This window comes from Accipiter gentilis, chromosome 4 (genome assembly GCF_929443795.1).
Source record: "Accipiter gentilis chromosome 4, bAccGen1.1, whole genome shotgun sequence".
NCBI classification, from domain to species: Eukaryota; Metazoa; Chordata; class Aves; order Accipitriformes; family Accipitridae; genus Astur; species Astur gentilis.
In genome coordinates, this window is record NC_064883.1 from 40,268,898 (window position 1) to 40,290,628 (window position 21,731).

General features: G+C 37.5%; 1 protein-coding gene across 13 annotated transcripts in view; it reads left to right on the forward strand.

Annotated features, from left to right (window-relative positions):
• The window catches only part of KMT2C (lysine methyltransferase 2C), a 199,561-nt gene that overhangs the window by 75,927 nt on the left and 101,903 nt on the right, over positions 1-21,731 (forward strand). For all 13 annotated transcript variants that reach the window (XM_049799094.1, XM_049799092.1, XM_049799098.1 and 10 more), the window contains 3 exons: positions 645-851; positions 3,939-4,078; positions 5,716-5,825. In XM_049799094.1, the coding sequence (XP_049655051.1) occupies positions 645-851; positions 3,939-4,078; positions 5,716-5,825 (457 nt within the window). The remainder of the gene's footprint in view (positions 1-644; positions 852-3,938; positions 4,079-5,715; positions 5,826-21,731) is intronic.

The following is a 21,731-nucleotide window of genomic DNA, read 5'->3' on the forward strand; positions in this document are numbered from 1 at the left end:
TATAAATTTCCTTTAGTAAAATTTACAGGTATCATTTTGTTTTTAAATATTGAAGTAAATGAGGATATTTGGATTTGTGTATGCTGTATGTGTGACTGTAGCCATTGCTGTGATTTTCTCATTTTTCTGGTTTTTTTCCATGTTTCATTAAACCTTTTGGTGTATAGTATTTGCACATTGTGTTACACATGAGGTGTATGCGCTTGCAGAAGGGTATATGTGTAGTAATGTTCTGTGTTCAAAAAGGCAGAGCTTTGCCTTTTCTGTGATGGCAACGCCAAGTTCTTTTAATGGGTGTGAGGTGTTAATTAAGTTGTTCCATTCTTTTCTTCTTTTTTGCCCTGTTTTCCAGTGCCTTTTAGCAAGCCTGTTTCAAAAACGTTATATTAATCATTTGAATATTATATGTGGGGTTGTTTTGTTTTGTTAATCATGCACTTCTGTGAAGAAAAAAGTTCTTTTACCGTAACTTTATATTAGCTGGAAATAGTGTTCCTGAATGCTGAATTCCAATACCTGACAGCACTTGGGAGCTTTAATTGTTTTGTTATAAAGGGTTAAATTGGCATGAAAGTTGCTCTTTGATGGTGTATGGTCTGCTGTTTCCCCCCCCCAAAAAGAAGTAATTGTCTTCCCTTTCACAGCGAACAACTCTGCGCCTTTTGTTACTGTGGAGAACGGAGCTCATTGGGACAAGGAGACTTAAAACTATTCAGTCCAACTCCTGGGTATGTTATCCCATGGAAAAACCAGCCTTTAAATAAGAGTGAAGCCAGCGACAGCACCGATGGAGCTTGTGAGAGAACTCCAAGGCAAAACTCAGTGCCGCGCAAACAGAGAGGACAGAAGAAGTAAGTCTGTTCTACAGTAAATGTGTTTGCTTGTTTGTTTGTTTTGCATGAAGTTCAGGAAGCATCTTTACAGAGACTGTGTACTGCAGTAGGCAAATAACTTGTATTTGTGAAAATGTGGGTCATTTGGCAGGGACACGCACACCCCAAACCAACGCGCAAGCAGTATAGGAATAGCTGTCTCTTCTGCTTTTTAAAGATTGGTTTGTTTCTCCCCTCCAGTGAGCATCTTGACTCTGGAAGAAGGCAGAAAAGAAACATAGTTACCGTAAAGCACAGATCCGCTTGTGAGGTTGAAGTAAAAGTGTGCACAAGCGTAGGAGATAAGGGACTTCTGACACCTCAGGTATTCTGTAGACTGGAGTACCGAGAGGCCTCTGCCCACCTTGTTGAAGCTCTTTCTTCCCCCTTGTCCTCTGAAGCGGGCTCTCGCAGGGGCGGCAGCAACCCTGTTTGTGTTTCCAACCCTTCGGAAGCGCGGTCCCCGTGGCAGGTGGGGTTGTAGCCATCGGAAGGGCAGCGAGAACCCTGACTCGTCCCGGGTTACTTCTACCTCTCCATAATTCTGAGGAATGGCAGGGACATACGTGACTCCGCAGCGGAGTTTTGTCCGATACACGGCGCGTCCAGTGACGGCGCTTAAGATGCGACTGATGCGAGAATGGCATTTTTAAATCTATCAGCGCGCAAGTTTTCCCGTCGGTTCTAGGGATTGTGTCACCTAGACCGGCTAGGCGCGGTTTCATTCAGCGGCTTGCTTGCCAACCTGCGGGATCCCTCAGGCAGCCGGGTCCGCAGCCTCGGCAGCGGGGTGGTGGGGGAGGTGTGGGCGGCCGCCAGGCCCGGCCCGGCCCGGCCCGGTCCGGTCCGCGCCGGAGGCCGGGGGATGGCTGCGGGCGCGGAGCCGCCGCCAGCCCGCGGGGCCCGGCCGAGGAAGTGGAACAATAACGGGGGAGGCGGCGACCGCGCCCGCCCGCCCACCCGCCTGCCTGTCCGTGAGGCGGAGCCCGCCTGAGGGGCCGCAGCCGCCTGAGGGGCTGTGTCGCGGCGGCAGGGCAGGGCTGGTGCTCTGCGAATCTGACTGAAATACACCCCCAAATTAATGAATTAACGCACGTTCAGCGAGCTCTCTTAAGCTTAACGTTTCAAACGCGTCAGTGCTCCGCGCTTGGGCTGTGCTTACTGCTGGAGAAGCTGTTTAGCGTGTGTTATGCTTGCCCATGTTGGTCAGGGAGACGGTGTACGTTTATATAATTACGTCGGTGTTGTAAAAATGTGCCGTGTGTAATGCCGGTAGGGAGAAGTTGCTTGTCTTAAAGCTAATAAAACTAACCCCCTCCCCTCAGACCGTTACTCTCTCTTATAGACATATGAAATACTATTTACAAAAAGGCAGAGTACGAAAGATCGGGATGGGGTGGAGAGTGTTTCTGTTCAGGGTGAAATGGCAGAGTAAATTGGGATGTTCTTTAAATGGATTGGTTTGATCTTGCGAGAAAGCTTTCATATTAATAAGAATGCCTTGTCAGTTAGGATTTATTTTTTTTCCTAACGTTCCTTTAAACTCCTGTGTTTTGAGTAGCAGTTTTAATGTTAGAGATGGCTGCACTGGGCATGGGCACTGTTCAGGAGACAGCTTTGTTGAACAGGATGGGCTAGTGTAATGCTTTATTAAGGGCATTCTTAATGTTGATAGTGTCAGAGTTAAGAGGTTTGGGGTTTTTTTTTGATATTCAGCTTCTGTCATCATGCGGGTCGTGAAGATACCATGTCATAATTCAAAACCTTTAATATTTCTTGGGTGGTGCAAGAGGGATGTTACTCTTTTCCCCATAAGCTAAGTTTTTTTCATGTATTTCTGAATGTAATTGCTGAAGTAAAGCAGGCATGGTTTTCAGAAAGGCAGTTATTGCAGGTTAAAATTCCAGTTCTTACTGTACCTCTTGGCTTATGGGCAGTAGGTCGTTTTTCAGTATCTTTTTTTAGAGGTTGTAAGCAGGAGAGCAGTCAGGAAAGAGAGGTGGTTTTGTGGTGTCTCAACTCTAGAAACTTAGAAGTAACAGTAAATGCATATGTTTGAGTTATTAATGGGGGAGAAGTTCAAAGAACCTTAATAGAAAACACAGCACTGCCTTTCCTGCCAACTGTTGAAGAAACATCAGAGATCAGGTCTCTCTTATCACTAAGCGTAATGCACATCGTTAGGTGTCCAAGATAGTTTTTATCCTGTAGGAAATAAAGGAGGAGGAGTCATGGCTTCTTTTTTTAATGGAGTAATCTGAGTTTTATTAATTGTTTTCTGTTGAGATTAGAATTTTGGGGACAAATTAATAAGGTTGTCAGCTAGATTCTCCCATGTCAACACGATATAGTAGTCTTTATATCACTGCATTTTTCAGTGTCGTCTGTGTCCCGCTCCCCCCCCCCCCCCTTTTTTTTTTTTTAAACATCTTGATGGCATTGTATTAAGATACTTATTTCCAAGCAGCTTTTTCAGTCTTGGTGTTTTTCTGCTTTCCCCCCATGGTTGCTGTATTTTGTCTAGGCACCTTACTTCTGGCTGTGGCAGTCTCCTTTGAGGATACTGTTAATGCTGTACCCTGGGCCAGCTGTTAAGACTGCAGGGAGAGGGCCATATGAAACCTGCAGCTGGCGCTCGCCACTTAGACCACTCTCTTTTCTTCCTTCTAACATCTCTTCTTCCCCAGAGTAAGACAGACTGCTTGCTGTTCCCTAATTCTCCATTCCTAGGGTTGGGCAAGTTTTAATATCAAACAGAAGTGGACTTTAAAAAAGGAAGCATGTGTGTCCTGAAGAATTGGAAGAGAGCAGGCTAGGGAAAGGGGCATTTTACCAAACACTTTTTTTGTATATTGGATAGCAGCCTTAAGTGAAAACTTTGTTATTGGGAAAAATACTGGGCTAAAGTACGAGGAAGAAAGACTTCTGTTCATGTTAATTTATATTTTATCATGTTCGGAAAATTTGTATTTGCTTTCCCTGAGTTTTGGATCATTGACAAGTATCTAGCTAATTGAGCAGAGAATGTGGTCACTTCTAAGTTTGTTTTTCTGCTCCCCAATACAGATCTCGATCGAGTATAGCATCATGTACAAGTGTAAGCACCCAAACTGCTTCTGACGATCAGGTTGTCAAATTCTGGGATGAACTCAGTTTAGTTGGCTTACCAGATGACATTGATGTTCAAGCCTTATTTGAGCCAACAGGTAAGATGTGTTGCTATCCTCCTTTTTTCCTGTCCAGTAGTACTACAGTAGCTACAACAACAGCAAGTGAAGTTTTTCAGCTGTTGGTTTTCTGTGCTCTGGTGTTTTTCAAGTGTTTGATGATGCTTTTGTAGCTTTTACCAATGTTATGTGGTGTTTTTGTATTGTCTCCTCTTCAAGTACTGGACAGATTCGTTGTCAGCTTTGTATCGGGAAATATTTGTAATCTACAGCTGAACTGATGTTCACGTAGTAATATCTTCAGTATCATGATTCTGTTTTGGGGAGAAAAGGAAAAAGAAATGAGACACAGCTTAATATAATTCTTAAAGTCCTAATCCTGTAGCTTTACTCTAATCTCCTGCTGCTAATGCAGGGTTATTGGAAATAATGGAACAGACGATTTAAAAGAGCAGTATTGCTAGAACAATAGAGGCATCATACACTTGCATGTTTCTGGTATCTGCAGGTTTTCTGTCAGAAAACTGGTTTGTCATCTGCTTTTTCATTTTAATGGAACTTCTCTTTTTACTCAGTTATGAATTACTTTTTCAGAAAGCATCTATATCCAAATGCTTTGATGTTGGTAGTCCACTCACGTATTTTGCCTCAAAAATGGAAATATATTTGTGCAATAATATAAATGTCATTCTTTCATGAGTGTGGAAACTAATTTCAGAGTCTAATTAAAAACATAAAATTTAATGGTTTGTTTTAAATAGTTATACCATAGTGTGTGTGGATGGGTGAGAGGTTTATCAATCTAAATTTTAAAATTTGTTATTATTTGTAGACTGCTCTTCCCAAGCTCTTCCATAGATTTTTGGGGTAGGTTTTTTTGTTTCTGAATGATTAAGTTGACCAAGTACCTAATTTCAACAGCTAATGTAAAGCATCGTGGCTAATCTGGTATAAAGCTGTCACAGAATTCCTTCAGAAGTATGCATCATTTACATTGTTTTTCCCAGAACTGAATTAGAAACTTCTTTTAAGAGATACCTGTTGAATTCTACAAATTCTGAATTTTTCTGTTATATAGATAAACATTTCTAATTACACATCTATAGCCTGTTTGTTGCATTGACACAGTTTTCTCTGTCAATTATATGGTGTTTCTGTTCATGCTGTATTTTGAGCTTTTAAAAGTTTTGTGTAGAATTCTAAAGCATCATGTGAGCATTTTCTACGTGTACATACAGATCTGTATCCAGTCCTTGGGAATCATAAGTTAAGAGTACATACATGGACAAATGTTATCTGCAGTGAAATATAACATCAAATGTAACTGTGTGTGTCTCACACAAACATTGCATGTAGAATCATGCAAACCTCACTGTTAAAGATTACATGATCAGGCATCTTAAAATTAGAAACAGATACACAGAGTGTGCTGAAATTAAGAGGAAGGTGTGTTATGTGTAAAAGAAAACTGCAGTATATTTAGTGTCTGATAGTAACTGCAATATATTCAGCACGTGATAATAAGGGCATTAAATGTTGCAACAAGAAAAACAGGAGGAAGAGAGACTATTTGTTCTATCTGGCAGGTATTTACAGCTAGAACTAAGTTCCATGCTTACAGGAAGTGCTTGGCAGAGTTGTACAACCGAAGCTCTTTTTCTTTCATAATGCATTAGGTCATTGCTGGGCTCATCACCGCTGTGCGGAGTGGTCATTGGGAGTCTGCCAGACTGAAGAGCAGCTATCGGTGAACGTGGACAAAGCTGTTGTCTCAGGGAGCACAGAAGTGAGTAAAAAGACTTGAATGCTGAAGCCAGTAAGAAGATAGGGGGTGGGGTTGAAAAAAAGATAAGTAGACTTAGGCAATACAAATAATGACCAAAAATCCACGTACAGATCTCTGAGCTCACATTTATAATAAGGTTTCTTTGAATAGGTCTCCATGATAAAATCTACTGTTGCAATTTATTAAAAAGGCTTGTGGATTTGATTGGAATATATCATTAATTTAGTTCTGAGTTAACTAGAATGTAGGAAGTACCGGACTGACCAAAACAAAATACAGACATGAGAAAAGTTGAGTTCAAATTAGCAAATGCCCTGCTAGGTAGAGGAAATACTTATTTTGCCAGTTTATATTCTGAAATGATATGACTCAAATATAGTTAAAAGAAAAAATGGTCAGTTACTTTCATACCAGTTTAAAAAAGCAGGTTAGTATAGGAAAACTACTGTTTACCACAAAGCCTATGTTGTTACTTTAAATATGGATATATAAATATTTAGTCTTTTAATTTGAAATAGTAATGCATTTGGAAAACTAGGTTCCTTTGAAAAGGACAGAATTCTGGTGTCATATTCTGATAGCATTTTGAAATGATGAAGAGACATATTTCACATTGGTTTTACCTCATGTAGTTATATTTTTTTGGTTGTATTTAATCGTGTCTGGTAGATTATTTTAATAATTATAGTTTTTCTATACTAATGAGCCATGCTATCAACAAATCTGTATAATTTTTGCTGTTTTCCCATGATCATGCTTAGGCTTATTTTTACTTCATTCTTCATGTTTTTCATGCATTATATGAAAACAAAAAAATGCAGAAGATACCAGTAAATGTTCTCTATTGTGTGGACCAAAAAGCTGTTTTAAATCAGTCTTTCAATACAATCCGTATAATACAGCTTTCCTTGCACCTTCTACTTTTACTCATATTGAATAAATGCTTTGCTTTGAATAATTTAATTTATTTCTGTGTATCTGCTTTCAAAATTAAAGACTATTCAGAATGAATGAACCTGACAGTATTAACTTCTAGATGAGCTTGAAGATGTTAGAACATTTGTTTGTGTGTGTGTCTATGTATAAAAAATTATAAAAAGAATTGAAAGAACATCCAAAATCAGTTGGTTTGGGTGTGGGGGTTTGGGTTTTTTTGTTTGTTTGTTTTGTTTTTTTAAATCTCACTGCTGAAAAGTTTTCGTCTCTTTGTTTTTGGCTGATGATAGTGGCTTGTAGCCATTTTTGTGATCAGTTAATTCCCATCTGCAGTCATTTTCATTATGATATTCTGGTTTCTAACAGAAATCCTTGCCGCAGTGTTCAGGCTTGTATTTTGCTCTATGGAATTTTCATCCTGTTTCCTTTATTTCAGTTCCATTTCTTTCTGTATGGTACCTTGCTCTTCCCCTGTGCCTCAGGGTGATGGTGCCTCACCTTCATGTCATCAGTGCATTTTAAATTTTGTGTAGATGTTTATAATGCAAATATTGACATAAAAATTCTTGAGGAATGCAACATTTCTCTGGTATTATAGTTTCCATTTCAGCCATGTCCTTTCATGGGCTGCTCTGTAGCTTCTCTACTAATCTTTTCAAATTCTGCAAATAATTTTTAGATATCCCTGTTGCATATGTTTCAGTGCAATGCAGAGAGATGAGAGAAATTGGAATCGAGTGTCATTCTGCGTATTTTCTATTCAATCTTTGCTGAAACCATTGAGAAACTTTCTTTGCTGTAATAGAGCAGTCAGCCAGCAAAGGATGACGTTGGTTTGGTTATTCTCTTTTATCCTTCTTGTGACATCCCCAGGGAGAGCAGAGTAAAAGCACAACTGTGATTGATTCTAGAGGAATTGTTAGACAAAATAGGACATCTTTATCCCATGATCACACCAGGGAAATTTTTGCTTTTAATTTTTTTCAAGAAATAAGAAGCAAACTCCTCTGTATTTCTCTGTTCCAGACCATGGAGCAGCAACGTGGGGGTTGGTCAAAGAGTTTGTGTGTAACTGGTTTGGGGTCTAAGTAATCCTGTGTCTGCCTGTGCCCAGGCTGTAGTGCTTGGACTGTTAAGCTAAAGAAGGCACAAAAAAGTATGAGGTGCTGGTTATTGTATGTGATAGTGGAAAAGCGTAAGGGAAGAAATTTTCTTCGCATGAGGTTATTTTAAAAAGTTGTGAATGAAACATGTAGCAATTAATGTATGCTTTTGCATTTACAGCTGCTTGTGCTTTGCTTTTGCTAAAATTCTGGGCTTCTTTCTAATGTGATGTTACTGCATTTTAAAAGTAAAGTTTCCATTTAAATGTTCTCAATACTGTTGGCAATGCAGATGCAAGTATGCGCTTAGGGCATACAGAAAAATAGTTTAAATAAAAACAAGCTGTATGCTATTTCCTCTACTTGCCACCAAATTTACTTAGGGTTTTGTTGTTGTTGTTTGCTTGGTTGGGGATTTCTGTCTTCTTGGAAGTCCCTCTGGCATGACATGGGTTTATGATGTGGTCTGCAGCATTGACATCTTTCCTTAGCAGGGAAGGTATGTTTTCTTTTCCTTATGTTCGTATAGAGATTAATTTTTGAAATGTAACAAACTTTTTCTTGATAGTATAGTCTGTTGGTTTAGGTCTTTTAATTTGTGGAGAGCTTTTGGGGGCTCTTCTTACCTTGAGGCTCTCTAGCTTGTAAGTTACATTCATGTTTCTCATTAGTTAAGTTGCCTATTGTTTGCAAATCTGTTTAAACTGGATATGACAGTGTTTCGTATTACTCTGTTTATGGTTTGAGATGTCCATTTGGCTTCACTGAACTTGTGATTGCATTAATAAAGCTTGTGTGGACATATGTCATTGACCTATTCCAAAGCATGTATGTTAATTCATTTTGGTTTTCTTCTTGGCACATGTTTGCTGAAGGTTTAAAATACACTGTAGAGATCTCGGTATCTGTGCATGTTTCACAAAATAACCCTGCTTAGCTTGTCTTTCTTCTTCAGCTCTTTCTTTTCATTCACTCATTTTGAAGTCCTGGCAAAGACATCTGACCAGTTTGTTACAGGTATTTGTGTCTAGACATAGGTGGGTTCTTTGACTTTCTTTCAAAGTCTTGGGTTGGCCTCTCTTTAGTGTTAATGAGTGCACATACATACATCTGTATATGTGAGGTGTTTGAAATCTTGTGCATGATGTTGTTTTATAACAACTGACAAATAAAAGCTGGAATACGCAGTTAAGTTTATGGTAGTAGATGTGCTCTAGCTCATACAGGTGGTGTAGGTGACTCATTTCATTTCATTGCTTGTCTTGCTTACCTCCCTTATCTCAGCAAGTGAGAGTCATGGATTTTCTCAGAACCACTTTCTAAGTTTAAAAAGGTCATAAGGAAGAACTGGTGATCCAGGTGACAAGCATAGCATCAGAAGAGCTTTTCTCAAAATGACTCTTAAGAATTCACACACTTATCTCTAGAGCTTGTATAGTATGTAAGTTGAAGAGCCTGCATACCCAGCTATGGCAGTTCCTTCCCCCACTACTTTTACTAGGTTTTGATGGGATTTTGGAGTAATTTTGTTTTGAGTTTTGAAACAAAAGAACCCTTTGGAATATAGATGGGGGAGAGAAAACATCCAGTGATTTGCTTGATCCAAAACTTGGCTAAATTTTCTTATAGTTAGTAAGTGCTCTACTCAGCGTATAAAAATTGCCATAGTAGAGAAGCTGTCATATTGTCAGCTTTATGAAGATAGATTTTTATCAGTAAGGTGTTTCTGCAGATATTTGTGGTGGGATGCAAAGATGGTATGAAATGGAGACTTAGTAAGATAAAATAAGCAAAGGAAACTGAACAGAAATCAGTTTTTGCTGAAAAAAAGTAATAGATGTGTACAAGTAGAGTTTTCTGCTTTTTCTTTTATTTCTGGCTTCAGTCTTACGCTTTTTTAACTATGCTGCTTTTTGATATTTGGAAGTGTGAACTTACTGGCATTACGGTTTAAAATTGAGGCCTTTAGGGCTTGCATCTGCTCAGCTTTTAACAAGAGTGGTTTCTGAAATATTTTCAGGTATTTTTAAATACTGCTTTATAATTTCTTTGTTTATTTTACGTATATTGAGTAGGTGGCTGTTTCTCTATAGTCAGCTGAGGAGATAATAAAGTTTACTACTTGTCTGCCTTACGGTGTCTAGCCATAGCTCTTCTGTATGCTACAAAGTCCCAAATAAGGTCAGCTGCTTTTTTCCCCTAATATGCAAGTAGCTCAATTCAAGAAGTGTATTTAAGGAAGGCACAGTAGATAATGTGTTTGAACCCCTTTTGAACAAACTGTACACAAGAAACGAATGCAATTGTAACTTTCCCAGCCAGATTTCTCTTCTGATAAGATGTAGAAAGCAGTTTACAATTCTGGGAGAATTTGTCAAGGACACTGAAGTCAAAGAAAACAGTACTGGTGGAAACCAGGGAGGTTCCTATCTACTTAAAGACTGAATAGGGGAAACATGATAGTAATGAAGTGTCTAAAGCAGTGATTCTAAAAACCTCTGTGTTACTCTGTGTTTCCATTTTATAAAATGTGGATTTCTGTACAGCTCTTTGCATATTTACCTACTTCACAGCTTTCATTTTTCCAGTAATAGTCAAGTGTTTCTTCAGAACCAAGACTCTTGCAGCCAGACAGTTGAAAAATCGCTGTCTTCTCCCACCCATCCATTCTTTTTTTTTTTTTTTCTTGTTTTTTTTCAGTTAATCAGGGCAGTATCTTCTCTCTGTACAAGGCAGCTGTTTTCAGCTCCTGCTGAGTTTCTGCAGGCATTGTTTGGCATGTTATCATTGCTGGGAACTGTAGGAGTTGTTGCTTTGCATAGAGGCAAACTAATCAATGGTATCTTGCCTTGTTCCAGACTCAAAACGATCTGCTGTTTTGACACTCCTCTCTCCTGCAAGCCCTTTTCACATGGTAACACAATCTTGAAATTTTTTTTTAACGCAGCTTCCCTTGAATTCTGTCACCAGAAGTAGGAGATTGCGCTGTTTGTAGATGCTTCCAAGTTGGGGCAATGTCACAAGGCTTGCATATTAAATATCTCACTCAAACTGTTACTTAAAGCCCTTTCCATCTACTGTTTTTAATTCCTTGCTCTTTGCTCAAGACTCAATTCTAGCATGATGCTTACCAAGCTAGACCATAAAGATACAAATTGAGGGGAAAGTTGGGAAGCACTGAAAATGTTTATACTTTTTTTTCTTCTTAAAGTGTTTGTTCATATTTTGACTGTATCTTCACCCCTTAGCCTCAGTACACTTCTGATCTTGTTGAGACTTGTTGATGTTTTTAGTGGTATGTGTGTACATTTACTTGTGCTGCTTTAAGTTGAAAACTGATTTGGCTAAACTGATACTTCCTTTTGTTGTTCCTTGTGTGTAAAGATAAGCATCTACATCTTAATATACTATTAACTTCATACACTGTGGAGGATTGTGCGCATTTAGCCATAGCAATTTTTCAGCTAGTTTTACTTTTTGTGGGCATAAAGACTGTGTGTGAAAAATGGTTTAGATGACAGAATCCTGAAGATAGGGACGGTGTTGGCTTCACATATGTCTCAACATAGCTGGACAGAGCATGCAGCGATGTCTTTTTTTTTTTGAGATAAGAGTGGAGGATTTGCAGTTCCTTGATGCTCTAAAAGCTCCCTTCTTCTTTTCTCATTATTGGAAGAGCTAGTAATTCTTAAAGCCAGGGAAAAATGCATAAACAACGTCATCTGTCATAATTTATACCATTTCTGGGCAGAGTCCTCTGTATTTGCCCATTTTTCAAGGAGAAGCTTTGTAACGTGATACTAAATGAGCAGCTCTGGTATTCAGAAGTTCCTCTCCCAACTCTTGGGGTTTTTTTTAATGGTACTTTTGCATGCACAAGGCACTTGGCTTCTCTTCATCTTCCTTCACTGCAGCTTGGGAGTGACTACCTGGCTGCCCTATCGGAGTGGCTTCTGATTTTATCTTACAGAGTGGGGTTTTTTTTCCCCTGTAATTGCTTTTGTCTTGCAACTGAGGAAGGAAGTACTGCAGGAAGTATTCTTCCAAAATAACATTTCTACTTTTTTTATGGGTTGCTGTCTCATAGAGAACTCTAGCACAGAAAGTGCTAGAGAAAGACTGGATAAGACTCATCAAGAAGACACTTCCATATGGTTTTGGTCACTTTAGTAGTTTCATTCAGTTCCTAGCATGTTTTAGAAATTCTATAACAGTTTGGCTGTGGGGGCCATGAGGTATTTAAGTTTTCGATGAATTTCCCTCTTGTTATTTTGGAGTTTCTCTAGAGGTTTGTAGCCATTTCCTTGCCTATGATGACAAGCTTTGTACTTCAGGGAAAGACACAGTGACTAAGGATACAGCTTTGGAAACATTTTAACACTGTAAATTATCATCCATGAATTAGTCTGTTCCAGAACGGTTGGGATTTTGGTCATCTAAAGCCAGATCATTTGTGTCTTGGAGAATGTGAATCAGACTGTACTTACAGCTTGTTAATGACATCAGAAACGTTATGTCAATTATTTTATAACTATTTTCCAAGTTCTGCAAAGCAGCTGTGGTATCTCAAAATTATCATAGTCGATTTTGGATTACTACATGTAATTCTTCTGCAACACCTTTGTACACGATAAATGATATCAGTACAGCTTTGGTAGATCTGTTCACATTCAAGAGCTGCCATGGGACCTGTATGTGCATTCAGTTTTTTGCAGGTCCAGCAGTTTGAGAACAGATATTTGCCTGCTTAGTAAGATTTACAACTTAATTCTCTTAAATAACTGTCACATGAACAACGATTAAAGTATTCTTTCGTTTGAACCAAAATAAGCTTTACCACGACGTACTCTTGTTTATTTGAAGTCATTGTCCTGTAGTAGCTGCTTTGAAAAGCATACAGCAGAATAGAGGAACCAGGCGTAGGGAAGAAGTGAGAATAAGCAGGTAAGAAGGAAGAAGGTTGTCATTTGAAATTACTAGGATTATTGAAAAATTCACCCTTTCCTGTTTTCTTCTCACCTATAATCTGACTTTAGGAGCCAAAGCAAATAAAGCATAATTTAATATACTTCATGCAAAAAAACCCAACAACTAGCTTTTTGCCTAGTAGTTGTTTTTAAACCTGTAGTCACTCTTGCAAATTTTTGTGATATTTTTGTTTGTTTGTTTGTTTCAAATTATCCAGTGGGATTTTGTGCATTCTATTTTTTCTTCTGCAGTGAAACAGGGAACAGAAAAATCTAAATTACAGTTCTAACAGACAAAGAATTTTGTTTCCTATCAAGACACACCACCTTTAAAACTGAGTTTAGGACTCAGCTCTCAAAAGACAGTTTTCAGCATCCCCAATTGTCTCCTAGACCACATTTTCTATTACAAAATAAAATACATTTTTCTATATCCCTGCTGGTATTTAAGAAAATGAAGTAATAGTTAAAACTGGGTATATGTGAATCAAGAACTTTACCCTTCTCTGCTTCTAATATGTTTTCGTAATTATTTTGGCACATAAAGTATGGATACCTTGGGATCTAATCGAAGTGTGGGACTCCACACTTGGATGTGGATCTTCAATGATGTATTCAAAAGTTTGAAAGGATTGCTTTGAAATAGAGTGGTGTGTCTGAATAGTATGATCATAAAGTGAGAGGCAGTAGCATGTGGAAGAAATGTGGCTAATGTAAAGTCTAAACACTTCTGATGAAAGAAAGAGTCTGAAATAGATTTTAATTTTGAATTTTCCATTTAGTGAGAAAGAAAACTTATTTACTAGTGTTTCTGATGTAATTTTGCTCACTCATGAATACTTTGATGCTTGAGTAAGCCTGCAGACATTACTGAAAGAGAGATTGTTTATAAGTGTTGATTGTGATAGTCTGATTGAGATTTGCTGAATGAATAGCTGATCTGTTTTTTCTTTCCCCACCAGTTGTTAGATGGATTAATATTTCAGATTTGTATTATCTGATGTGAAATATGCTCTTATCATTAAGTAACTTTTCAAGTCAGCCTGCCAATGAAAAAATAAGGGGATAAAAAGGTACAGTATTAAACTTGTTTCTGAAATAATCTGATAATTATTAGGCTATCTGAATTTGTGCCTAACCAAAATTTAATTTTAAAGAAATATGTAATTTTTCACTTATTTTTCCATTATTTAACATATTTATTGTTAACATTCCAATAAAGCTAGTACTATGCTTTAGCATGTTAAGGTCTTTGGAATTTTCATGAGTGGAAAAGTCTTTATAAATGTGAAGAAATACTTATTTCAAGGTTATGTGACACATCCCTGATTTAGCATTTTTTAAAACCAGCATTTCAAGAAACAGAAAATGTTCCTTTCTTTAGAGACATAAAACACACTGTCCTGTTCATGTGCTAATATACAGTAGAGTATCAAGGTACCAAATGTTGGCAAAGTGTTTGATTTAGAGCTTTTTCTGGATACTGGTTTTGGGAGTTTGATTCTTAATAAGTGCAAGTACTTTAACGTGACTTTCAGCCTTTATAGTAGTTCTTTGCCTTATAACCTGTTATCATCATGATTCTGACCTGTTGACTAGAAAAAGGAGCACATGATAATGTGAGACCAATTTAGCTATAGTTAATTTTTATATTGTCTTCAACATATTGAGTCTATTTACAAGAGGAAGGCAGGCATTAATTTATGAACTAGTTCGGAGGAGCGTTTGTCTTCAGATGAAGCAGAAGAAAATATATTTTTAAACTTTTTTTTTTTTTTTGAGGTTTTTCTTTTGATTTGCTTCATCCTGAGCCTTCTGTGGAATAACAGCTGTGTTTGTATCCCTACCTTTTTGTTACAAAGTATATGAAAAAAAACCACTGTGAATTTGTCTGCGCAGCAAGTAGTATTGTCAGTGCACATTATAACTCACTGATTAGAGTGAAACTGTGTCTTGTTCCTTCTTTGGTCCGTAAGAAATAAGTGGTAGAGCTTAACCCCTGCCAGCTGTTGCAAAGGGACAGTGACTGGTGCATGTATTCTAATGCATACATTTTAGGTTTAGGTAATAAACTTTATTTAGAGTAAGAAGGACTTTGCATAAACCATCAGTTTTTTCCAGTGCATGAATACAATTTCTCTGATTTCATTGCCCAGTTCCCCCTGCAATTTTGCAGACCCAAACAGAAGCACAATGTCATTTCTAGAAAAATGATCTTTCTGTAATAACTGTGTTTCTGGAACACAGTAGCAAATGAGGAAGGAAAAGACTTGGATTACTTAGGCAGCATAAGACGTCTTTCCCTAAGATGGTTCATACAGCTTCATTTAAAGTAAAGTGTTTGATTTTTCAGCCTCACCCATTCCTTTTTCTCTCCCACTGCAGTGGTGCCAGGAGGCTGTTCTGTGGGAGCTCACCCTGTAAGCGCTCCCTTGGCACTGAAGTCGGAGAGCAGAGACAGCCTTAAGAGTTTTCAGTCTGTGTGTTTTTTCAAGAAGAATGATTTGAAAAATGCACCTTTCTTGAACTCTAGATGTCAAATAGGTGGGTACTAGAATCAGGGGAGAGAAATTGTTGCTACAAAGACATTTCTGAGAGGGTTTTGATGCTGAATAGGCGATAGGCATTGCAGATGCTAAGGGCAGTCTGTGAGGTGTAAGAAGCAGACAAAGTGGACTAGGGGCACAGAGAGAGACTGAGAGGGAAGCAGCAATAGCCCAGAAATGAAAGCCGAAAAGCCTAGCTGAGAAACATGAAAGGGCCTATGTTCCTGAAGGAATTTCCAGTGCAGGTTTCCTTTATTCAGTAACATTCAGTGAAATAATTTACTGAAAGCTCTGAAGTGAAATTGTTTAGTGTGTGTTCCAAACTGGTGAAGTGTATTTCACAAAGGCCTTTTCTTCCTTTTTGCATGACTTGAGTAGAAAACACTTTTCATAATACGCCCAAAGAAATTCTCTATTTTCTTTTTTCTTCCCTCCACCTCCCCCCTTTCTTAAATGTTACTCTAAGCATTAAGGCAGGGACATACTAGTTCACGTTGAGGTGGCACTCTGTTGCTGGGCATTTCATTTCAAGGTTTTATAATCTGTCTATACCAAGTTATTTTGGGGGCTTATGTGTTGAAAACAGGGAGAACCCGATCTCTGAAGGTCAAAGAAAGCCCACTAAAGGAAGATCGCGCTGTCTCTTAAATCAAGATTGTACCTTCTTCCTCAGCCAGCGCTTCAGTTTGCTGGTGGGACTGACCTATTTTGGTGTTTTGTCATAGAACATGAGAATACGGATGCTTTGGGCTCTCCCTTTCTCCTGTCTTTCTATGCTCAGCAGCAGTAGCATAGTCCTTCAAGGTCTACAAAAGAAAGAAAATGACAGTAGAATGCCCCCAAATTTAAAATGTGGGACAAGTAAATAACAAAATGTTATTTTAAAAATCTATGAAAATATTTACAAATTTATTTAAATTATTATCCCAATTTCAGCAGGTAAGAAGACTGGAGGTCTGTATATATTAAAAAAAAGGCAGGAAAGCATACCCATCTCTTAACAAGCAGGTCAACAGTAAGCCCATAGAAACTTACACAAGGAAGTGTAGGAGTGCCACCTATCTCCTCACTTCTGTAGGTATTTGAATGCAACCCTCATTTTCCTACCTTACTGCTACCTCACTCGTGGCTGCTTCGTATTTAAATATTTTATATTCAGTCTTTTCCATAGCTAATGTGGATCGATCTGATGCTTTTTTTTTAATGTTAGTGCTTAAGGGTCTAATTTTGCCTTTGTGTGGTGGCTCCATTTATGAAAAAAGATTAATCAGTCTTTTGTAGTTAATATTGGTTAGTTTTAGTCAAGGATGGGCTCTCATTATGCTTTGAGCATTATAGAAATAAAAAGGCCTTCAGAAACTTACTCTTTAATAGATAGCACATAAAAATAAAATAAAAGGAAAAAATACCCCTATGGGACAAGTTATAGGTATATTTTTTGAGCTGTAGCATTGTTTGGTTAGTGTTAGACAATTGACTAATCTTGGTTTTGTAGCAGTTTCCCTTTTAAATAGTATTTTATTTAATAATGTCTTTTAAATTTTTCATGGATGGTGGGTCACATGCTTCCCCCCCCCCCCCCCCCAACAAAAACTTTAAAGTTCAGACTCTTTAATGAAATTAGAATTATAAAGTGGTTTTGATTACTCCAATCAAAAGAGTCTGCGTAATATTTTTCCTGCTAATATAAATTATATTATGGGGTTTCATTTGGGGTTTTCACCCATCCTCAAAAAAAAAAATCATACAAATATTTTAATTTAAAACTCAGGAGTGCTTATATTAATCTGTTGGCATCAGTTTGCTTTTAAGCAGTAGCCCAAGAACTGCTTCTTAAGATTGGTCTACTCAGCAGCTTGAAAATCAAACCATTAGCAAAAAATAGTTTTGAACTCCCTAAAGATTTTGTTATTGACTTCCATTAGTGTAAGTTCTGTCCCAGAGTTGCAGATTGAGCATAAATATTGAAGGCATCAGTATGAAGTCGTGCCTTTAATGCAGGTGTCCTTGAGTGTTTTTTTAATAACATGGAACAAATCACGCATGAGAGAGACATCTTATGAATCTTCACAAATGTGGACCAAACGCCTTTTATGTGCAAGTGCATAAAACACTCAGTGATAAATACAGACATTACTTGCATTAAAGCTCTTTTTTCTAATGGTCTAGGCTACTATTGATAGTCATCTCTTTATGAGAAAGAATTAATACTGTTTATTTTCTTTTATATAATTGCCCTCTCCGTTCTGCAGCTCTGACCTGGGAATAAAATGCAGGCAGGCAATGATAGGTCTGCTGCCACTAATGAACTTGTATGTGTTCCATGAATCATAGTCATGATTAATATTAAATAATAAGAATCCAATTAAATAATAGTAATTGAAGAATGGATGAAGTGGCATGTTCTCAAATCAGCTTAAGCTTTTTTACCAGTGTGTTTTTTCTTCATTGATATTAGTGTATTCCTTCAAAGATGTCATGTTCCTGTTCAGTACATTTGGGGAGAAAAGTAGCTGTCATGAAGTGAATAAAAAACTATTTGCCTCATGGAGCATCTAACGTTGAAAAAACTTGGTATACCCTACATGTGTTGCTGTGATATGGTCTCATTTCAGATACAGTGAGAATACATGTTTTCAATCTGCAATCTAGACAGTTGTTGGGTTTTTTTAATAGCACTGCAGGTATTACTATATCTAGCCTTCCCCCTTCCAATTTTTAATTCATAAAGTAACATTTCCTTCTGTTTAAAAAATTTCCCCCCACTCTGCTTCTGTATGACGTTGCCTTGTAAAGAACTGGGAGGAGTGGCAGATTCTGCAGAGTAGTAGTGAATCTGGATCTAAAACTCCTGTCAAATATCCAAGCAAATACTGGTGTATTTTTTTCCTTTCAGTTACTGCAGTTTGTTATGGCATTATTAGGTGTTATTTGTATGGTATTTCCAGGGAGATGTGTTGACAAATCATAAACCTTTAAAGGCGAATGGAGACTTTTAGAGAAATAATACAAGAAGACAGTTCAGTTGCTATCATCATTCTTTGAGCTTTGTAAGGAAAATGCTGATCTTCCAAAATGTAAATGGATTTGATACGTTGAATAAGTAAGAGTTTCACATTTTCCAAATGTCATATCAGGTGAGTGTTTTTAATGAGACTAACTTGAAATAGATGGTGAATTGTTGGGAAGACTGTTACCATTCTGCATCCATCACATCAGAATGTGCCTTGGGCACTTCCAGAATGTTTGCTTTCTGTCAGACATAAAATATTGTGATGGATAAATCCCCCAGTAAAGGTCGGACCTGGCAGCTATGCTCACTCATCTGAGAAACTAAAAGGTCAGAATACTCAAGGTTCTGGTAAGACTAGAAGCTGAGCATCACAGTAAGGTATCGTTGTTCTTCCACTCTTAATTCTATGTGAGCCTGTTGTTATTTGGTAGTTCTGGAAGTTCATTTCTGAAGGCGAGTGCACTGTTACAGCCTTATGCACCAGTTCAGTGTTTTTCAGCTTTTGCTGAACTCCTTTAATTGAAATAAATCCATTTTGTGGTAAACCATCTCTTGCCTTATGGGTGTTTCTAGTCATCCTAGCACTGTGTCAGCATTGTTATCTTAACACTACTACCACAGAATTAGGGTGATCATCTGATGCTAAGATTTCCATGCCATCAGAAAAAAAGTGGTTTTAGAAAACAGTGATTGAATCTTGATTGTTTTAACCATCTGAACAGTCTCTCTTAATACTACTGGACCACTCACATGAACTAGCTGAGCAGCCTGTGTCTCTTGAGGAGTTTATTTGTAGATGATTATGATTATTAAGCCTAGGAACCACAGTGAAGCAGACTTCCTACTGTGTTAGTGTAGACAGTCTATGTTTAGGGCTTGTAACTTTGCTGTGGATTTACAGCCTGGTCTGTGTGGAGCAGCAGGAAAATGCGCTGTCCAGAGTGTAACGCGGAATCCAAAATATGACTCTCAATCTCAGGCTGGCTTGTGCTCTTTCTCCAGGCCCATGTCTTTTGTTGAACCAAATTATTTCCCCTTCCCTAGTTCTGATGCATTATTCATGTTATTTCAATACAGTTTTACTTTAGAAAAAGGAATAGGATTTCCCCATTTTATTGTAAACATTGTGAGAAAGCTTTTAAGACATTATTCCAGTCCTAGTTTAGCGGTAACCAGGTAAGAAAATACCAAAACCTCCTTTGCCTGTCATTAGAGATTAAGGAAAAGCATTACGAAGAAATAGGAGTGTGCTTTGTTTGACGTATTTCTCTTTGCTACATATGAAACAGAAGCTTTGTCTAACTGTGCCATACTCCTTCAGGAGTGTAAAAAGCCTGTTATACATAGCAACATTAAAAACCACACAGAATTTTGTAGTGGCGAAAAGGAATTTTAATGTAAAAGAGACCAGGTGGGAATTGGTGCCAGAACAGAAGTAAATATGTACATTTACTAAGGGAATCTGTGACATATAAAGCATAACACTATTTCCTGGCAGTTTTTTCCATTTGATGGCACTAATATCTTTATAATTAAGAGCAATGGAAGTATTTAGAGGAAAACTGTATACTGTTATAAACCATTCTTTTTTTAATTGAACAGCTGTAATTTCTACCAATGGAACAAACTATGTTATAAGAAAATGATTATTAGTTTAAAATGCAAAGTTAAATGAATGCAAAATTAACAAACAGATGGTGAAGAATTATTGTGTTTTATTTTACTCCTGGGTAAAAGGGCTCATGCATGATTGTAAAAATGTCATCACACTTCGTAAACCTGAAAGCAAACAGAATTTGCAGTTGTGCACATCTGTTTTGGGACACTGCTAAAGGGTTAGAAGAATCAATGTTGTTTTCAAATAAGGGTATTCATCAAAAGGATATCATTTACTTAACAGTTATGGCTTCTGCTAAGCATCAGACTTAATGTTCTGTGGAATTCATTACAAAATTTGGCAGCTTTTTTCTTCACAAGCTACTGAGGCAGCATGCGGCAAAATGAAATGAACAGCCCCTTCTTATCCTCCCCTCCCTGAACCCCAGAACAACAGTTGAATTACCTGCTAAATATTTGACCAGCAATTTCAGGATTTAAAATTCTAGGTCAAGATGTCGCACTTCATGGTGCTTGCCCGAGGAATGTCAGTGATGGAATAAGATGGACAGATAAGGGGCTTATTTGTTTATTTCAGTAGCTAGTGAATTAAAAAAGGATTACGTAATGTTTGGGGATACCATGTTTTGGGAGGAGGAATGGGAGAAATATGTGTAAATGACTAATTTAGTCAAATTGAAAAAAAACCTAAAAGCCCCAGCCAGATAAAGCATGTGAAGCTTTTATTAGAAAAGAAATTATATTAATGTTTCAAGCTGGTAGTTTCAAAGTATGCCATCTAATTGCTTTATTTGAGCTCAATTTACAAAAATTAGTGAACTGAAGATGTAGGATTTTGTTTACGATGACTCTGTGCCATTTGGAGAGTGCAATTTAGGAACAGCCAAGGAAATAGGAATTATGAACAATAAGGTACTGATTGCAGTCAGTGGGGAAGGAATACTAAGGAGGTGCTCACTAATGAGGAAGGTATTAAAGGCAGGAAATTCTTGTATTTTTTTATGTCTGTACATAATCCAGAGTTCCTTGTCATGCCATCCCTACTATTACCTTGTAAATTAGGCGTATCATTGTGTGTATGTAGTGACTTTTGCTGACTTTAACGTTCTGTTAAACTAAGTTAATACATCTACAAAATCTTTGTTAAAAGAATGCATTATTAAGACTATAAAATCAAACACACAAAGTTAGGGCATGCCAGAAGACAGGTTGTCTGCACACAATTAATAACCTTTGCACACAATTAATATCCTTTGTGCGTATGCCTGATTATGCAGTCTTTAATTGTATGATCACATGCAGAACAGCTTAGTGCCCAGTTCAGTCCATAGAATGGACATTGCTGTCAGTGCAAACCTCTTCAATATTACATTTTTTCATTGTTGTTCAATGTGTAGGTATGTAGACTATTCAAATACTGCTGAAAAGAAAGAATTACTCATTTCCGCATGAGTTTTTCTATGATGTTTCTACTATAATAAACATGTGAATAACTTGTCTATACATTTTTCAAAATAGCAGATCTATGTGGCTTTTTTATGCATCTTAGGCTCCATTTGCCTCAAGAGAAGTTGAATTTTTTCTTTTTTTCTTTTTTGTTTTGGTTTTTTTTTTTTTTCTTTAACTTTAAAATACCTGCTAATTTGGATGGCAGATTGGAAGAGTTTCAAAAATACTCAGACTTATTAAAAAGTTGCGCTGATATTGCAGTTCTTTCTTCACTC